The sequence below is a fragment of the Phoxinus phoxinus genome, assembly GCF_949152265.1.
Source record: "Phoxinus phoxinus genome assembly, chromosome: 23".
Taxonomy (NCBI): Eukaryota; Metazoa; Chordata; class Actinopteri; order Cypriniformes; family Leuciscidae; genus Phoxinus; species Phoxinus phoxinus.
In genome coordinates, this window is record NC_136898.1 from 14898005 (window position 1) to 14917506 (window position 19502).

General features: G+C 36.3%; 1 protein-coding gene across 3 annotated transcripts in view; it reads right to left on the reverse strand.

Moving 5' to 3' along the window:
• Window positions 1–19502, reverse strand: part of gbe1a (glucan (1,4-alpha-), branching enzyme 1a) — a 114453-nt gene that overhangs the window by 63819 nt on the left and 31132 nt on the right. For all 3 annotated transcript variants that reach the window (XM_079600674.1, XM_079600672.1, XM_079600673.1), the window contains exons 5-7: window positions 17771–17906; window positions 11764–11854; window positions 6662–6871 (exon numbers count right to left, since the gene is read on the reverse strand). In XM_079600674.1, coding sequence (XP_079456800.1) covers window positions 6662–6871; window positions 11764–11854; window positions 17771–17906 — 437 coding nt within the window. The remainder of the gene's footprint in view (window positions 1–6661; window positions 6872–11763; window positions 11855–17770; window positions 17907–19502) is intronic.

A 19502-nucleotide genomic window follows, 5' to 3' on the forward strand; every position in this document is an offset into this window, starting at 1 on the left:
ATCATTGAAAGTCCATCTTTTGGGCTGTCATATTAATAAAAGTTATCAAACTTCTGGAATGATGTGGCTAAGCCCAAAGTATACTTCGGCCGTCTGCGTTCCGCAACAGTCCGAGGACTGTCCGTGTGATGTCATTTTCGTCATTAGGAGGGTCTGCGGACATCAGCGCACACTGTCCGTGTGCAGCCCAATTTTTGTGTCCATGCAGACGGTGCGCTACAACACCGCATGCACAAGGTGAATGTTGACACAGAACGAGTCCAATAGGTGGTAATACGCAGTTGTGATGTATTGTGCAGTAGTCGAAGAATGTGGAAAGACGTTGTTTCAAGAACTGTAAACAAATACCGGTAAGCATATCATTCTCCATCGATTTTGTTTTGCTTCATCTAAACTTTGCATTAAATCTATCCTTCCAAGCAAATGTCCTGTAAATGACACGACTTAGTGCTGCCCTCTGACGTCTTGTAGAGAGTATAGGAAGCAAATGTACTGCGCATGTGTCAAACTCATCCACGCTCATCCGTGGTTGACTATACTTTGAAAGCTGTGTGAGAGTGAGACGGAGCGGAACACAGAAAATGAAGTATACCCGGGCAACATACTTCAAGTGTTCCTGAAGATCTTAATTCACTGCTTTAGTTGTGTTTGAACAGGGTAGAAGCTCTGAAAGGTAGATTTCCAGGAACAGGATTGGGCACCCCTGGTTTATATAGTCATATAGAATAGATTGAATACTACAGTAAAATAAATACATACATGTGTGTTGTATAAACAGTAGTTAAATGTGCATAGACAGTTTAATCTCTAGTCACAAAGTAGACATTTCTAAAAACTAGCTTGTTGTTGTCCCCTATGCTACAGTTGTGCATTTCAATTTGTGTTTTAGGCCTGTAATAAGACAGGAGGAAAAATATGTTTTAAAAAAACATGTGGGAAAATATGTAAGGAATAATTGGCCACGGACCACTGAATTATTGAAAATGAATGCACACCTCGAGGTGGTACTGTGGCAATGTTGGAATAAAAACAACATGTGTCAGGCCATTAGAATGAAGTATTCAACAGTGAAGTGATAAAATAACCTTACAAATATATACATTTATACTGTAACGTGTGGCTTCTAGCGTGCACGACGATGAAGCAGGGAGAATTCTGAGAATATACATTTTCATTAAACTAAACAAAGCACGCAGGAGATCACAAGAGCAAATACACTACTGTGCAAAAGTCTTAGGCATGTTAGTATTTTTCATTAAAAATGCCAGATATTTATATAATTTGATGTCAGTAGGAAATATCAGTTTACATTTCCAAACATTCCTTTTGCAATTAATTGTAATAATCCAGTGAGATTTTTGTAAGCACAAGGAGTCTGACAACAGTTGATATGCTCCACAAGGAGATCTGATCTCACCATCAAGTCCATCTGAGATTACATGAAGAAACAGAAAAAACTGAGACAGGTTAAATCCAGAAGAACTGTGGCAATGTCTACAAGACTCTTGGAGACCTAACTACAAATCTACCTGAAAAACGATGCGCAGTACTGGAAGTAATGAAAACCACACTTGGTGTCAAAAAGAACCGACAAGGAGTAATTAAAACACTGGCAGGTGTTAGAGAGAGAGACAGGTGGCAATAATGAGTAACCATATCAATAAAATAATCAACAAAAGTAACCAAAGAGACAGAGAGAGAGAGAGAAAACAAGGACAAACAAACAACTAAACCATAATTCTGACATACTGAAGAACAAGTGTTTTAAGAATAACCTTCATTCGGTTGAAATTTTGAAATTCGATGCCCTCGCAGTCAGAGTTTTGTTTGAAACAATGAGCTCCAAATCACTTTTAAAGTGTAATTTTTAGCATTTAGTTTTGACTGCATCTATTTATTTATGAGATCATCTATACCTTATTTTAAAAGGAATTTACATTTTTAATTTCCTTAAAAAGTTAGTTGTTCAAGTGTCTACTCAAAGACGAGCATGGGTGCTCCATTAGATTAAGGCAATTAAAATTTCATCAATACAAGACTTTTCGCCAGTGTGCCCTGCGGCATTCTTTCTGATCATAAAAATTCAATTAAAGAAAGAAATGCAACAGCCAATCGGTTTGTATATCAAACCTAATGAGGTCTATTTCCATTTGAGCGTTTGCGCACGCACACACGACGCAAAATGGCTATGTGCGAGTATGGCACTTAGTTATTCGCTGCGCTGCCATACATCGTGTTTCATTTGTCTCCGTTAGCTTTGTCTTAAGATGTTTGATTTTTTTAGTTCTCTGTACTTTTGTTTCAAATTCAGAAAGGCATCGCTTGCACCTACCTAATGCTGCCGGCTGAAAGGATTGCATGAAAGGATTGAAAAGGTTTATCCTTTTTAATTTTCATGGGATGAAACATTTTTGAGCAAAACTCAAAGGGTACGACTAATTCACTTTGATAAAAAAACAATTCCTTCAGTCACTGTTGCGCGCGGTCTGACTCGAGGCTGTTTTGACTGACTGCAAAAGACACAGATACCATCTTTACGGCCATCACGAAGAGTGCTGTCAATGGATAAAAACAGAACTCATCAAACATGTAATTAGACTGCAAACAACTCCAGACACAGTGTTAATTACAGAGTGAAGTCTACTGCAGGACAGCTGCTAATACACACTGACGGCCAGCCAGTGCTAACAAAGCTGTCGTTTGAGATGAAATAAACAAGTGCGTATTACAGCATCTGTTGCAGAAGGTTTACTCTTTCAGTCTTCAGGCTTTGTTTTTAACGTCTTTTCATGTCTTTTTTAGGGATACAATGGTGCCGTTTCAAGAGTAGAAGGGAAAACATTGTACTTTTAACAAGAATTGAGTTTGCATCACATTGCCTGATATTTAAAAATTTATGCAAAGACCATGTTCTAAAAAAAAGTGAAAAAACATAATTACTACTCAGTTTAACCAAATCCACTTTCACACATGAAGCCAGTTAAATATCAGTATTACTTTTTCCAGTAAATGGTCTACATCCACTTCTGCACCAAAATTAGCAGAAAATAAAATCTAATGGTACAGTTGAAAGAACTGGATTATAAGGGGATTCATATTATTAAATAAAATAATCATCTTATTTTTTATTAATTATAATATATTATAACAATTACAATATCATTATTGCTAATAATATTACAAATATTTAAAAAAAATAAATGTTAAAAATACTATTAATTATAATCAGTGTTGTTATTGTTAAACTATAAAAAATGAAATAAAGCTGAAATAAAATATTATATAATATATTATAAAATATATATAAAAAACTAACTTCAGCTAAAACATAAGTGTTCCCTTGGAAACCAAGATGAGGTACTAAAATTACAAAAAAATTAAGCAAATTAAAGCTAAATAGAATTAAAAAATGTTTAAAAAATAATAATAATCACAACGAGAAATCTTGAAAATACAAAATTAAAAACCAAACTTAAAATATAAATATATACTAAAATAGTAAATGATACCAAAATGCTGATGATGATGATTATTATTATTCATATTTTATGATTTAAAAAGTTAAATATGTGTATCAAGTTTAAAGCTCACTGCAATTTGTTCTAGATCTTTAGACATGGCATTATGGTGCTTTTGATGCCTGTATGGAAACGTTCTTTAAAAGGGGTGGTAAAATGCCCTTTTCACAAGATGTAAAATAAATCTCTGATGTCCCCAGAGTGTGTGTGTTAAGTTTTAGCACAAAATACCCCACAGATATTTTTATATAGCATGTTTAAGTTGTCACTTTTTGAGGGTTTGCACAAACGCACTGTTTTGTGCCTGGCCCTTTAAATGCAAATGAGCTGCTGCAGGGGGCGGGGTTTCAAGAGCTAGTGTGTGTGTGTTAGCAGCAGCTGCGATTACCTCAAGCAAACACACTAAAATGACAGAAACTGTTCTGCATTCAATGTTAAAACGGAATCAGACAAAGATGGAGAGACTCAAGAACAGGAACGGTTGTGAGATGCACACAGAGTGACTTTCTATTGCATGTGAAAAGATGGATGCCAAAGTTTGAGCTGACTCACAAATGTACTCTTATACAACAACTTTTCTTCTTCTCAACATGGACTGCGTGTTCCCGGGGACGGGGTTTATGTACATTTTAGGGTTGCTGATGTCACTAACCCGAGAGGAATGTCGTGTAGTTCATACCAGCCGTTTGTTGTAGTCCTTTTCTTTAAAAGCAAATGTCTTCCTTTGCTTTGAACTTTGAGTGTTGTAACTTGTTTTTTCTGCTAAAACAACAACATTTCACACTAACTAAAGTTAGAAAAGTGAAATCATACTCAACCACCCCTTTAATAGAAACCATCATACAAAACATTTTGCGTTTGGTTTCGGACACAGAGTGTATCAGATCAGGGGACGTCACGGCCATTTACGGACCCACAGAAGTGAGGCGTGCATCTTCTGATTGGATTTTCATGGAAATGAGGGTGAGAGGGTCATCCTTCGGGCTATTTCCGATGGGCCGTGTCAAATCCATAAGGATAGTCGAAGGAGATGGAGTCGACACAGTTATCATTTGCAATCACCTTCAAAAGACGCAAACACCCGGGGAGAACAATGCTCAGCACTTCAAAACAAAACAAAACAAAACAAAACAACTTTTACAGAAGCATTAGACACTTCATTCTCAAGCACTCGGAATTTATGCATGATGAAGAGATGCAAAGGAAATAGAGAGAGGAGATTGTTAGAGAGAATTGACAGAGGTAAGGGGTGGATGAGACAGGCTCATTTACACCACAGAGACACCAACAATTGCAGCAGGCCACAGATGAAAGACTTTAAAGAAGAATCAATATATTACTGCCACTCTACCAATCCCTCATCAGTATCAAAAATAATTGGGTCTGAACAAACATCGAAAAAAAAAAACCTACAACAACAACAACATCAAAGCCTTCAAACAACAGTCCACAAAATAACAGATTAACAAATAAAACAGAATAAATAAATAAATTATTCATATTACCAAGCTTTGAAACTGTACCATCTATTGTCTTTTTATTCACTAAATGGTCCTGAATATCTATATTAACAAACATGCACACTCAGATCAAGTTGCGAGGTGAGCTACGAAAATAAGTCAAATATCATCGAATTGAATTCAAACATTCAAAAACACTATGCCTTTTCAACAGAATAATTCAACTCAAAAATCATAGATGGATAAATGAAGAAAGTCAAAATTAGCGGTGATGCAAGTTCATTAAAAGCAAGATTAGAATAGACAGGGTGTTGTTTTTGAGTTTCTTTCAAGAAATGCCAAGAAACCATTGATTAGTTTGTCTGAATAAATAGTCTGCACATTGTTATTATACTTATTAAGTTTCAGAGTATAATGCCATTAGATGATTTGAAAACCATCTGTGTTATTTCAAGATTAATTCAACAGTACTGTGAGAATGAGAGATGAGCAGTTTTAACGCTCTTGTTCTTTTATTATATGTTTTCTTTATGCTTTGTGGCATGCAGTTTCCAAGGTTTCATGATATTTTCACTCCTTGAGCACATGGATAAATCCCAGGCTTAATATTTGATGGCTGAGAGTACAAGCAAGAAATTACAATTTTTTTTTTTTTTTTAAGTAAAAAAAAAAGAAAAAGAAAAAGATTACACATACATAAAAACATTTGGGAAACCATTTTAACAAACTAAACACAAAACGAATTATTCAACTCAAATATTTTTTATTCAACTCAAATATTTTTTTATTAAAATGTAGTACTTTACTAGATTGTATTCATTTGAATTATGAATAGTTTATACCTTTACAAGCTACAGTATCAAAGTAACTTTGCCTTAAAATATCCTAAAAGATTCTGTCTCTCAAATACCATTAAACATTCTTTCAATCGTGATAAAGAGCAATGTGCTCAACTTGAACAATGACCAGTAGCTATTTCATTTCGGTAGAACTGATATTCCATCCCATACCAAGCTATGTAAAAACATTAAAATACCGCCAGCGGCGAAAAACAGAGAAGCAGAGGGAACAAAAGGCATACGGCCAGAATCAATAACCAAGATATGACCAAAAATCAATGTTCATTCGCAGAGGTAACCGCCAGACAGGACTATCATTTTGGTGGGTGAGGCATGACTCTTCAGATTCAAACAACAATGATGTGAAATCCCATTACAGAAGATGGCAACGGAGGGCAGCACTGAGACCTCTAATGGATCAGCGCTGAGAGGTGGCGTAAAGAAAGCCTGTCATCTCTGAGATGAGGAGAGGGGAGAAGAAAGACGAGGGACTGGGAGACATTTCTTAAGGTTCTTATTGTGAGTAAGGAGACACGGATTGCAGAATTACCAAAAAGAGCTTATCTGCAAACCGTGTAGTGCCGCATGTGAGGCGTGCCACACTTGCTTAATAATCAACGGGATTCATAGGTGAACGGCTGTGATTGTACAAGGAAACACCAGAGTTCCTCTTATACGTCTTAAGATGCCATTAAGATCCATTTGTGTTCCATTACATGTGAATGCTTCTGGAAAACTCAAGGACTGTTTGATATTCACAAATGAGAACTAACTGAACAGGAGAAGAGTCGGGAATGTGAGCAGAATATATATTCAGCATGCATATTTCTTAGCATTGGTTCACCTGGAGTAATTGAAGAGTCGACTGCCCCAGAGCGAGTGGTTCCCTCTGGAGCCTCCGTGAAAGAAGCAGGAGTCGGTCCCGTCGAAGTAGTTCAGCCCGTCTTCTGTGTTGCTGGAGGCGTGACTGTGGACCACGTCCAGGAGAACCGTGATGCCCATGGAGTGCGCGGTGTCAACCAGATGCTTCAGATCATCAGGAATGCCAAAGCGGCTGTGGGAAAAGACAGGAGAATGCGTGGTTTGTAGAGCGAATTGGTTAGATGTTTGATAGGTTGATGTTATGAGGTGGGGTAAGCTAGTTGATAAATATCTTAAATGGTAAGCAAAAGGTTAAAAGCTCATAAGGGTCGAACCAGAATGATCAAAATCATGTCTTGAGCAAAACACTTACCCAAGTAGTTACTCTAGTTTACTCCACAGGACTGTCCATGCAACTATACGCTGCTTGAAATAAAACGGTCAACTGAATACATAATTAGCAGCTAATTATAAAATGATACTATCCACATGCTAAGACATTCTTGGATGGCAAATCTTAAAATTAATATAACTGGAGAGGAGATGCATTTCAGCAATTGTCGCCACGAAAGCCTGTGAAGTGGACAAAGTCCTCAGGCCGGACCCAACGTGAGGACGTGACGCTGAGGCAGAATGAATCTCTCCATGACTTTGATTTTGTAGTTGCACAACTTTTTTGAGTGTACTGTAACATGCTTTTTTGGCTTTTGCATTTGGGCTACTGTATTTTTACAGTATGCAAGTGCTGAATTTACAGACATTCAATACTTGCAGTGCATACAGTATCAAATTTATTCACCTTACTACTGTAAGTTAAGAATACTATACTTTTATATGTAACTGCAAAATATGTTTACTGTGTTTACAATATACTTGTTGCCTGTAAACTGCATGCTTTGGATGCTGTGTTCTCCATTTTTTGATGTAGAATCTAATGAATGATCTGTAGTGCTTATATTCTGTCTGGCTGTGTGTATGATCTGGAAGCATTATTTGATTTTGAGCACAGATAAAATGGTTTTGACGCAATTGTTTGATTTTGCCAGAAGATTAGGATGTGTTCTGAATGTAGTTTGAAGATTTGGTTTTGTATTTAAGGTTTTGAGAAAGTGAGTGATGGTTTTGAGAAATGCATTTTAGCAATTCAGAAAAACTGTGATAAAACGAGCTTGAGGAATGATTACCTCAAAATGTAGATCTGTATGCAGGTGTGAGGTACTTTATCTGAATGAAATACATATAGCTCTCTCGCTTTTGCTCACGTGCCAGCAATTACCCCTCCGCATGCCATACGTTGCCTTTAAGAGGAATCAAATCAAAACCAGAATCATTCCATTTCCATTTCCAAGAATTAAGGTGGCAGAGGCCAGAGGCTCAATAACACCAGGGGAGAGCGATCATTAGCGTTCCCATTCGGCTCAATGGCAATCAGAACCAAAAATATATGCGAATATACTGCAAAATAGAATGCGATATATTACATATAATACATTTCCATATATGGGAAACTAGTGCTTATATTTTTCAATATATGCATTGACGGTTAGTATTCATATATAAAAAGGTTAGTTCCAGTCCTTAATTCTGATTGGTCAATCGCTGTGTTTTATTCACAATAAAACATGGCTATGACCGCTTCACCCAACAGTCTATGTATGACTACACAACACCCATGGCAACCACTCTTAGCAACGTAAACATATGTTCTCATTGTGAGAGATCGAGTGTACTTGAAGTATAGCATTTTCCTTCAGCTCAGTCCTATAGACCGTATGCGCCAGCGAAACAAGGGCACAGCCATCTTTAGAATATTGTCTTTGAACTTCTGTTTTGCGGTCGCTCTATGTATTTCAATGGGATCGCTGTCCAGGAGTAACTAGCTTTTAAAGTGGATTTACATTTACTTAATGTAAAGTTGACAAAAGTTATCATGAGGATTGTAATGTTTGAAGCAGATGTCTTTACAAATGTCAGTAGACCGGGAAGATTTAAAAACGAGCCGTTCGTTCATAAATCCGCAAGATCGCTGTGAAAATACAGACCGGAAGTCAAAAGACAACAAGCGCAGCGCTGAAAAGGTGCGGGGCTAGGTCTATATTCGTAATGAAAAAACTGTTTCAAATGTACTCTACGATATCTTGTCCTTTTAACAGTGAGGGGGTTTGCCGACCCCTGACATGCATCTTTTGTCAGTTATTATGTCTTTCTTTTTGGTGTTCACAACAAGTCCTTTCAATATAACAGTCTTCTCTACTTCTGTTGCTGTTCGCGGTCAGGGACTATTTCTTCAAGCGGAAGGAAGGCTTTTAGAGATTTGACATTTCAAAAATTGCATTGATACATATTTTTGCCTTTAATATTTGTATTGTGTGGTAACAGTTTTAGAAAATCAATAAGGTACTCGAGCCCGAGGCTAGTGCTGTATCGTGAATAAGTCCCACAGCCTCTCGTACCTTATAGCTTGCATATAAAATATTTATAAATAAACACAAAAAATAGCATTACATGAAATATTCACAAAGTTTTATCCTTTATTGTGTATATATTGCACATACATGTTCCCATATAAATGTGAATGTATGTGAATATATACACAGACACACATTCACGAAATGAGTTACAACAGATTTCTAATTCCCAGCATGGTTTGCTTCTGACTGTTAAAGGAGAGAAAATGTTAAAATTAAGTGTTATTTAATGTGTTTTGCTCAATATTAATATAGGGCAAGATCTGTTAGTGTTTAATGTTCTATTTTTTGGGGAATATAAAAGGTTTTCTGGTATGTGTGAGTTTTTGGGGTCACCATTGTGCCGAAGAGTAGAGCCTGTGGTTCGGTTGACGATTGGCCGAAAAACCATTAAGACTGTAATTACTACTTTTAAAAGGATTGGCTGTGCACTCCTCAACACAGTGATTCTCTTGGCTAAATACTTGGCAGGTGTGCTTGTGCTGAATAACTTGAAAACATGAAATATTTATAATATAAATAATTAAAAATATAAGAAATGTATCACATTGTATATGCGGTCATGCTGCATGAGTAAATATATCTGCAATATATTACACATGCAGTTCCATATCTGATCACATATACATATTATGAAGTGTGTTACTGAATATAAAATTACATGGTATATTAGTACATTTTCAATATATGAAAAGCGGCAATTTCTTATGTATTATTCAATATATTGTTATATATTAACACCATATATTATTCTGTATATTTTCAACTGTACGGTCAAACCATTTAATATACTGATCATTCATATATAGGGAAGTATATTTTCTTTTCGTAAGGGTACACAACCTGGATCTTGCTTCATGGGCACTTAAGTTGCAGAAACATTAAGCCAATCACCTTAGCCATACTGCTAACAGGATGCAGGGAAAAACATTGTGCTTTATATGTTGCTTGCAAAACTGTAATTAATCAGAATACATTATTTTAAATGGCCATCGATGGAAAAACATAATTTTTTGCCTGCAAAATGTCCTAGTTACGGCATCTTCTACCAGGAGCTATTGCTAAAGCTAACCAATTCACATCTAAATAAAGCGCCATCTACACGATATAAAGTGTGTGGATTCGGATCCAAGGGTAAAGTTACAAAACAAATACCCACTCTAAACTCCCAGCATGTCCAGCTCTATATCTACTCCGTTGGGTTAAAAGATATCAGGGCAAAGAACAAGTAAAGTGAGAAGAGAGCTAATGATATTCCAAGTCACCTCCCTCGCCCGCTCTCTCCACCCAGCAGAAAGAGGAATAGGTCTTAAATGTGCATGAGTGATCAATCATGAGTGAAATTACTCTGTATACATTGCACTTTATCTGGACTGGTCCACCAGTGCCGGCCGCCTCAGCCAGCCAAAGCCAAATAAAGATTCCCAATGACTCTGTCATATCTTATTAGGTTGAGGGAGTTGCTCACTCCCCACATTCAAAGATGCAATTTTCTTTCATGAGAGTTTATTTATTTTGGAGACCCAATTCTGTTTTTTACTATTGTTATTTATCAGGGCTTTCTTCTATTTGGGGATTAGTGGCAAATGTGTTTACAGTAAGATTACTGCCCTTGACAGAGGACCTCATCCTGATTTAAAGACTGGAATTACTGCTGCACAGGCTGAGAGACAACGCCACCAAACCCTGAGCTCTAAAGGAAAATGAAAAGCATTTAGATACTGTCACATGCTCAGTCTCCCAGGCCTTGTAGATATAACATTAATAAATAAAATGTGACCAGGGCAGAGCATGCTAATGTGTTTTGGTGAAGGAGAAGTGCATGTTCTTGGCACATCCGGAACAACCAGATCTGAAGTCCCGAGGTGAAAATAATTTCCTTCGGGACGTAGGTGTTAACCTTCATTCTTAAAAATACAATCCATAACTGCCCTAGCGACTTTGAGGCTATTAGTCGTCCGACAGCTTCAAGAGGGAATTGTAAATGTATCCCGTACAGCAGTGGATGTGTTTTATTCTACCTTGCATTATTTTGATCATGTTCTGGCATCAAGTGACAGATGAATTTGCACCCATTTACCACTATTGGTGTCGACGTCAAACGATATGGGAATATTTCTCCTCCTTTGAAGAGTTGACAAGCCTATTTATGATATTATCCATAGCATTGGTCAGAACAAATCAACGACCAGTTAAGACGCCTGCTATATTATGACTGTACACTTTTTTTTTAAACTTGTGACTAAAAAAAATGTATTAGCACCTTAACACAAATAATGCATTGTTTAGATAACGGTGTATTTGAACCTACAACCTTTTAGTTACCAGACCACTTGGCAGAAACATGATAAATGCACTATATTTCAAGTATACTTAAGGATATACATCTAGACTACTTACATTTCTCAGCACAGATGACTATATACATATATATATAAAATCTGGTTCTGAAATAATCCTGTAGCTCCAACATTTCAGCATGGTACTAGCAACCTCAATTTCATGCATGGGATCGATATCCAGGGAATACATGACCCGAAAAAAATATATACCTTGACTGCAATGTAACTCACTTTGGATAAAAGTGTCTGCCTAATGTATAAAAATGTAAACGTACCTGGAAGCTGCAAAGAAGTTAGTGACCTGATAGCCAAAACTTGCATAGTAGGCATGTTCCATGATCGCCATGAGCTGGACACAGTTGTATCCTGAGATGGAAACACGGGGGGGAAAGTAGAGAAAAGAAAAGAAAAGAAAAAGAATTTTAATTCAATTTGAGAGTCAAAAGACCTTCAAGAAGATCTTCAAAGTGAAACACATCAAGGCGTAAATCTAAGTTGTTATCTTAACAATATGCGTCCACACTGGAAAACGTAAATGAATTAAAACATAATTAAAAATGAGTGAAACCAAAGCATAGGTTTAAATGTCACCTCCAGCATAATCCAAATCTTTAATGGCAAAATGACAGCATGATGAATTACAATTAAGATTTTTCATGAAAAGAATATGAAAACAGTGTTACACTTTCTTTGAATAATAAGCTTGTAATAAAAGCTTTTGATAAAGAACTTCAAAGAAGTTTTGAAACTTCCAGTGGTTTCAGGTAGAGTTCTCCTTAAGGATCTGATTCCCAGTCTATCTCTGCATCCCATAGTCCTGGAGCTGAGAAGCTCCTGTAAACTACAACCTGTAACAACCAAACCAGTGGAAAACTCACTCACGCACACCAGGACCTGAAAGAGAACTGACAGAGGACTGACCTTCTGCTACTGACAGCTCAGCACTACACGTTCTCTGATATTAAATGGAGATGTTTTGAGAGTAAATTTGATATATTGATCATTGCTGTTGGAATTTTTTATAGATATTTAAAACTAAATGTTGATTTAACAGAACTAATGAGTTGTTGGTCTGTCATTCTTCAAAAATGTGTGTTGACTATAGCAATTAGTCGTATACAGAGAACTAAAGACAATAGGTTATAACATATTATTATTTTGACATTTTTACGAGTCGTTTTATGAAAACAATACCGCAAGGGCAATTTTCAGGATCCAATAACATCAAATCAAACTGCAATGAGTCCAAGCAAACTTCAACTTGTTAGAGGAGGGGAGTAATAAGTAAGGGAAAATGTATAGCGAGGCGGTTGTTATAGCGAATACAACCCCAACAGGCTTTTGAATCACCCTGAAGGGGTTGTATTCGCTATAATAACCGCCTCGCTCTACATTATCCCGCTTATTACATGGCTACCTACCAAATAAATCAATAATTTGACACAAAATATTGATTTAAAAAGGAGTTTATTGATTTAATTGTCTATTGTCCATTAATACCTGACAATGGACACCTCGTCGGGCATTAACCCTTACATAACAGACCGCATTCTACATTAGAATTTAACCAAGCCATGTAATAAGTTTGACTAAAGCATTCGTCATAGCTGAGAATCATGTAAATAGATTTAAATCCTATGCAGGTCCTTTGAGCGCCGTCTGTGATCTTCTAACTGAACATTTCCACAGTGTTTGAAACTTGAGTGCATCACCAAAATATAATGTAATATTTCATGATGTACGTTTTGAGGTCGGCAGCCAACATATTGTTTTTTTAAGAAATGAATGCTTCTATTCTGCAAGAACACGTTACATTTATCAGGAGTAAAGACTTAAGCGTTACAAAAGATTTCTATTTCAAATAAATGCTGTATAAAAAAAATAACTTTCTATTCATCAAAGAACCCTGATAATATATATAAAAATCACAATTTCCACAAAAATATTAAGCAGCACAACGGTTTTCAACGTTGATAATAATGAAGAAGTTTTTTGAGCAGCAAATCAACATGATTTCTTAAGTAATAATACGGAAAATCTGCTTTGCCATCACAGGAACCAATTAAATTTTAGAATATATTAAAATAATAAACAGATATTTGAAATTGTAACAATATTTTATAATATTACTGTTTTACTGTATTTATGATCAAATAAATGTAGCCTTGGTGAGCATGAAAAACTAAAAAAAAAAATGTTTTACTTTTGAACGGTTGTGTATTAATATAGTTGACACAAAATATACATCATAGTTTTTTTTTATCTTTAGGTTCAGTAAAAATGACAGTGTGAATGCTAAGCGAATCAGGACTAAATTGATTATTTTCTTTTTGCTGTGTGGACCAAAAGAACCAACCGCACTACAAGTGTAAGAGCACCTTAAGTCATACAAAGATTTAGCAACAATGTAAATGACAAAAGTTTCATCTATTAGTTTAAAAATACAAGTGATCATAATGACCACCATTTTTGGGATAGAGATGTGTTGTCAATTGTGTATCTTGCAGTGGTTATGACTGAACCTCAGTCATCTGAGAGACTAACCATTGTTCTCTCTCTCCCAGAATAGTGCTACATAAGTTAGACTTGCTGCCTTCTGCATCTGCGATATTTGCGTTTAGCTCCTTTTGTTTGTCAATCAACTTTTCCTCTGCACTTTTTCATGTGGATGTTGATTAAAATCGCAGAACAAAGGATGCTTTTGTGCCCTGCTCGTCTGACTCAATCCTCCTCCGTCACAAAATCTGTTATCAATGGATTCATACTTCAGACCTGTCAAGCAACATTTTATCATGCAGTACACAACAAAAAACCCTGATATCTCAAGGGCAGGCCATACTTAATCTATAATAATATAACAACCTTATTTTTTCCCCAAATAGAACTTTTCCTTTCAATGCATTTCTTTAGATATTCACTGCCATTTTATTAGAGAAATAAATTCTCAAATTCAGACTTCAAAGGATTGTGATTATTGTGCTTGTGACATTAAACTTTTATATTAGTTTAGAATATAAATGTATTCCTTTACAACTAGAATCATACACTCAATGGATTAATTTTGAAGGGGAAAAATAAGACGGGAAAGATTTTAAGGGCAAAATAAAGGCACCACCAATTCTAAACCTAGTGCCAAGCTGCTCTTCCATTAGGAGCCAAAGTGCAGCTTTGCTTTTGTTGCCTTTTGGAGGGTTGAGGAGCACATTATCTGAGGCACAGAACCCTGGGGAGAGCGCCGATCATGTGAGAGAGCAGTCAAAGGCTGCACAATGACTCACTATTTTAACACCCATTTAAGGGGTGAAAAATAATTTTACGCTAACTAACTCTCTGCTTACGAGCAGATTTGCTCCAGGCAAAGGTTAACGCTTCAGCCCTCGAGAAAACAAACAACAGAAGGTGATGTTTTATGGATCAGACCAATGCAATGAACACTAATGTTTAAGGTACCTTCTGTAATCCCCACAGCTAAAAAAAAATAAATATCTCACTTGGAACCTTCTGACAAAGTAATTGTAGGCTGGCTTCCTCTCAGGCTTCCATGTCAAAAGCTCTGTAAGGAAACAATCATGGGAAACGGCTCTCTGTGCAGTAATGGAATCACTCGAGGCGGCAGCTGTTCTCACATCTGCTAACTAAACTTAACAGTTCCGCTTGCGACGGTTAGCATGATATTCCACGTGGAACTGCTTGTCGCATGTACTCTTTTTGCCTCATTTGTGTCGCTATATAGTATATGCATGGTCGTTTTTGGTTGCATGTTGAGCTATTTTCTTAGCACTGCACTAGATTTTCTTAAAGGATGCAAGGAAGGCAGAGTATTCGGAAAAGAAATTTGACAAAATATGAGATCAAATGGTGTGTAAATTACTTATGGCGCAATGAAATATCCATAATAATAATAACAAAAATTGTTTAAAATGCATGTGCCAAGTTCTTAAAAATAAATTATCTGTATTCAAGTTGGTATCATTTGATTTTAAAAGCATTTATACCATTTACAAGAAAAGATAAAACTGAATGATGGATGTAGCACATGACATTTAGGGCTGCATGATTATGAGAAAAAAACTGACATTGCAATATTTAGTTTTTCTGCGTTATATATTGCGATATCAAAAAACTATTTCACCAGATGATTTGAATAGCTCTATTTGTAAAGAATTAATAATTCTAGGGTGATTGAGGTAGTTTTGTGGCATACTGCATCTGCATAGAAAATAAACAAATTACAAGTGTAAATACAAAGATACAAATGAAATAGTGCTTTATGTTTTTCAGGAAAATTTAAACGTATTCAGGGACAGAAATTGAATAATCAAATGTAAAATAACACTGCATAGTCTTCACTGTATAAATTAAATATAATTAACTTAATTAAAACAATTTGTCTTTGTTAAAGCCTCAAGAGTGATTTTTTATTTCTCTTTTGTTGTTTGATTTACATTGGTGGTGACACAGCTGTGGGTATATTAGGCTGCTGTCACTTTAAGACACATGCACGGATCCAATATAATGATTCGCATCCATTTTCAATTGTTTACAACACATGACTGACTGTGTTTACTAGGATACTTGCCTAGACAGGCCTTTTGACTTAATTTTGCATGCATGTGTCTGCTCAAGCTCAAAGGAAGAGAAAGAGACCTGAACCGATCAACTACAATCCTTACACTTGACATTGCACATTCTGCGATGTGACATTCGCGGATGCACAACATCGGGATATCGATGCTAAAACGACATATTGTGCAACCCTTGTCAAGTAAAAAATAAAAATCAAATAGAAAATCAAGTATTTGTCTTATACATTCAGAAAACAAGTGTGAACAGAACTTAATTTTTTTTATATATATATATATATAAATAAATATCATGTTTTTGGGAAGTTGCACCACATAACATTTTACATCCTGAAATAACCTTGCCTTGTTATAAAATGGTCAACTTATATCATATGTTAAAAGTTTTATTTACCTTGACAAAGGCCCTGTATTAAGTATTAAGTAGTATTAAGTATTAAGTATTAAGATGTGTTTTGGTCAATAGTCCAGAGCCATAGTCATGTTGGATCATGTGACTTTGATTTGGTGGACAAACTTTTTCAAAAAAATAATTAGTAAAGCATTTTTTCTAAGAAATAATAATAATATATATTATTTATTTTTATTTATGTATTATTAATTATTGTGTATTATTTATATAAATAAATAAATAAATAAATAATACACTACTTTTATTCAGGATTTGAATAAGAATTAAAGGCTTTTACTCTTTATTACAATATAAGGACAGTTATATATATTTAGAAATTAAAAACATAAGTGGTGTATTCAAGTCTTCGTATGCATGAATTGTAGCCTGGCAAGCCAGACTTACATCAAGAGGTTTAGCCTGGCAACTCTCCATAGCTCCATGGCTCAATCCGAGGGGCGGGATAAACGATTGTCTCTCAAAATCCCTCTGCACGCAATAGGATAGCGCTACAACCAACCAGAGCAACGAAGAAGGTGACGTAGAAGATCCGGTCCAGCAAAACTCCGAACACTTCTTCCTTTTTTAAGAATGACTTAAGTGCCGTTCTTTGCTCTTTTCTTAAAGAAAAACTTAATTCCAAGTCCTCCAGAGTCGTGGCCAAAGCCGATTCGAAAGACCGCTGTTCTCCATCCGCAGCCGCCATTCTTTGTTTTCAAGTGGCAGCCGTCACAACTCTGTCGTCATATGTTAAGCCCGTCCCCGCCTACTCTATACACGACGTGATTGGCCTGACCCAATTTAGGTTTTTGCAGCTAGAAGGTCTATGGAGAGTTGCTAGACTGCCCTGGCTGCAAAATACATTTTGCTGCCGCTAGGGTGCGTCTAGATTTCTAGGCTACATGAATTGCATTTTTAATAAGTTAATAGAGGGTCATGCCACTGACCCTCGTGTTTCTGAAGTAACACTGTCCAACAGCTTATAGTTATATTGCTTTGCTGCCAGCTAGTACAGTGATAAATAAAGAATGAGATGAACACAACTATGCTACATAACAGAATCTAAACATGCTCATTTTGTCAGCTAACTGTACTTCTTTCAAATCGGTTGTTGTAAAATCACCTCGCTCATATAATTATTTGATCAATAGTAAGTTTTTTTCTCAAAGACCAAAGGATCCATTTCTTCTGGCCCGGGAGCTCAGGGTTAGCGATTGGACCTCAGAGAGGGGTGTGTTCCACTCTGCTTGGCTTGTATCATTTAGACGTTTGTGTTTTGGCAGTGTTTCTGTAGATTTCATCACTCACCAAGATCCTTAATGCGAGGAAGCACATCTCGGGTGAAGTTTTTGTACGAGGCAATCTTTTCCTCAGGCGAACCGATGCCCACATGGGCCTCGTAGATACGAAGACTGCTGGGCCGTGGGGGTCTGGGGTGCTGGAACTGGGAGCGAGAAAGAAGAAAGGTTAGAGCGAGAGGAAGGGTCCAGATATCAATCCACCATTCTTCAATGAGCTTTGATGAGAGATTTTGCTAGAAGGTTCTGCTGAGCATCAGGGTTACCTCAAAGTTCCTGATGCAACACAACAAATATTTGACTTTATTGAACGCTTGCAACAATACAAGTTCTCAGTATAAGCCTAAAGTATGGAGCTTGAAAATGTGAGCAAACAATTTCTGTAATGTCTATTAAATTTTTGACTTCCACAACAATAATAATACAATGTAATGTAATACAATATAATAAATACTTTTGATTAATATATAATATAAGATTACATCTTTGAATAATCTTAATTGGGATGTATTTCATTTATCCCTATTATTTAATATTTTAACTTAAAAAAATATATGGTAGTTTTGAATGCAATATAATTTAAATATAATATTGGTTTTACTGTGGCAATCTTTCGGTTTTATTGCGAGACGTAACATAAGCAATTACATACAAAGACACATAGAAGTGAAATGCAAGAAAGTAAGATAAACCAATTGCATCTCACTGAAAATGGTGCCATTTCCAGAAAGCAAAAAAGCAATATGTCCTGCCTTTAATCATGCAGCAACCGCTATAACTGTCAGATGACATTGTGTCACCAATTCCTCTCTTCTAAAAAACTTGATTATGTGCATGATGGCATTGACCACAGTCGCTGTATGAATGTCTGATGCCATGAATAGATATCAAAGGAAAGTCTGTCTCATTGTCACAGAGGAAGAACCGCCCAATATCAAAGCCGTTTGCAAATGGTTCTTCAGTGAAACGAAGACATCAAGAGGGCGAAAGCAATTGTTGAGTAGCCTCCGATTAAATTGGCTGTTTAATGTGGCGGGCCACTTAAGAGGAGGCGGTTTTGAGTGTCATTACTAACACGGAAGAGGGGTCGGCATAAGAGCGGGGTGCTTCAGAGATGCTAATGGCTACCGATGATAAATGTTCGAGAGCCACGGGAAGGCCACATGCTCGCCTGAACAACATCACGGTCCTGCAAACATTCCCTCCCGGTTTGACTTTTCTTCTAAACTACCTCCACCCTAAAAAACAAACAGTGGTTTTTGAAAAAGATTATAATTAACAGGTGTTTCTTCAACCATGGGCTCTTTTGGCCCAGTATTCTTTTAGAAAAACACTACTTGATTTGTCCACAATGAAAAGTAGCAATTATAAATAATCAGTATTTTAAAGGATAATTCCGGTATTTAACACCTTGAGTCTATATTGTAGTTTGTTTTGGATGAACAAGAGTGGTGGACAACATTTTTTTGACAATGGTTCCTCTCTCGAGTTTTTGACTATAAAAGAATTGGCCATGGACCCATTTAACATTGGAGTCAATGGGCATGTCCGAAAATGTCATTAAAACAGCCAATAATGTTCGTTTACAAAACTGTTAAACTCACCGAGTGGTTAGTGGTGTTCGTTGATGATTATAAACAATATATCGTCGCAATATATGATTCCAATCCGTTTATTTTGCTATAGTGGAACTATTTTTTCAACAATGGGATTTTACAAAATGACGAATAAAACACGACAGA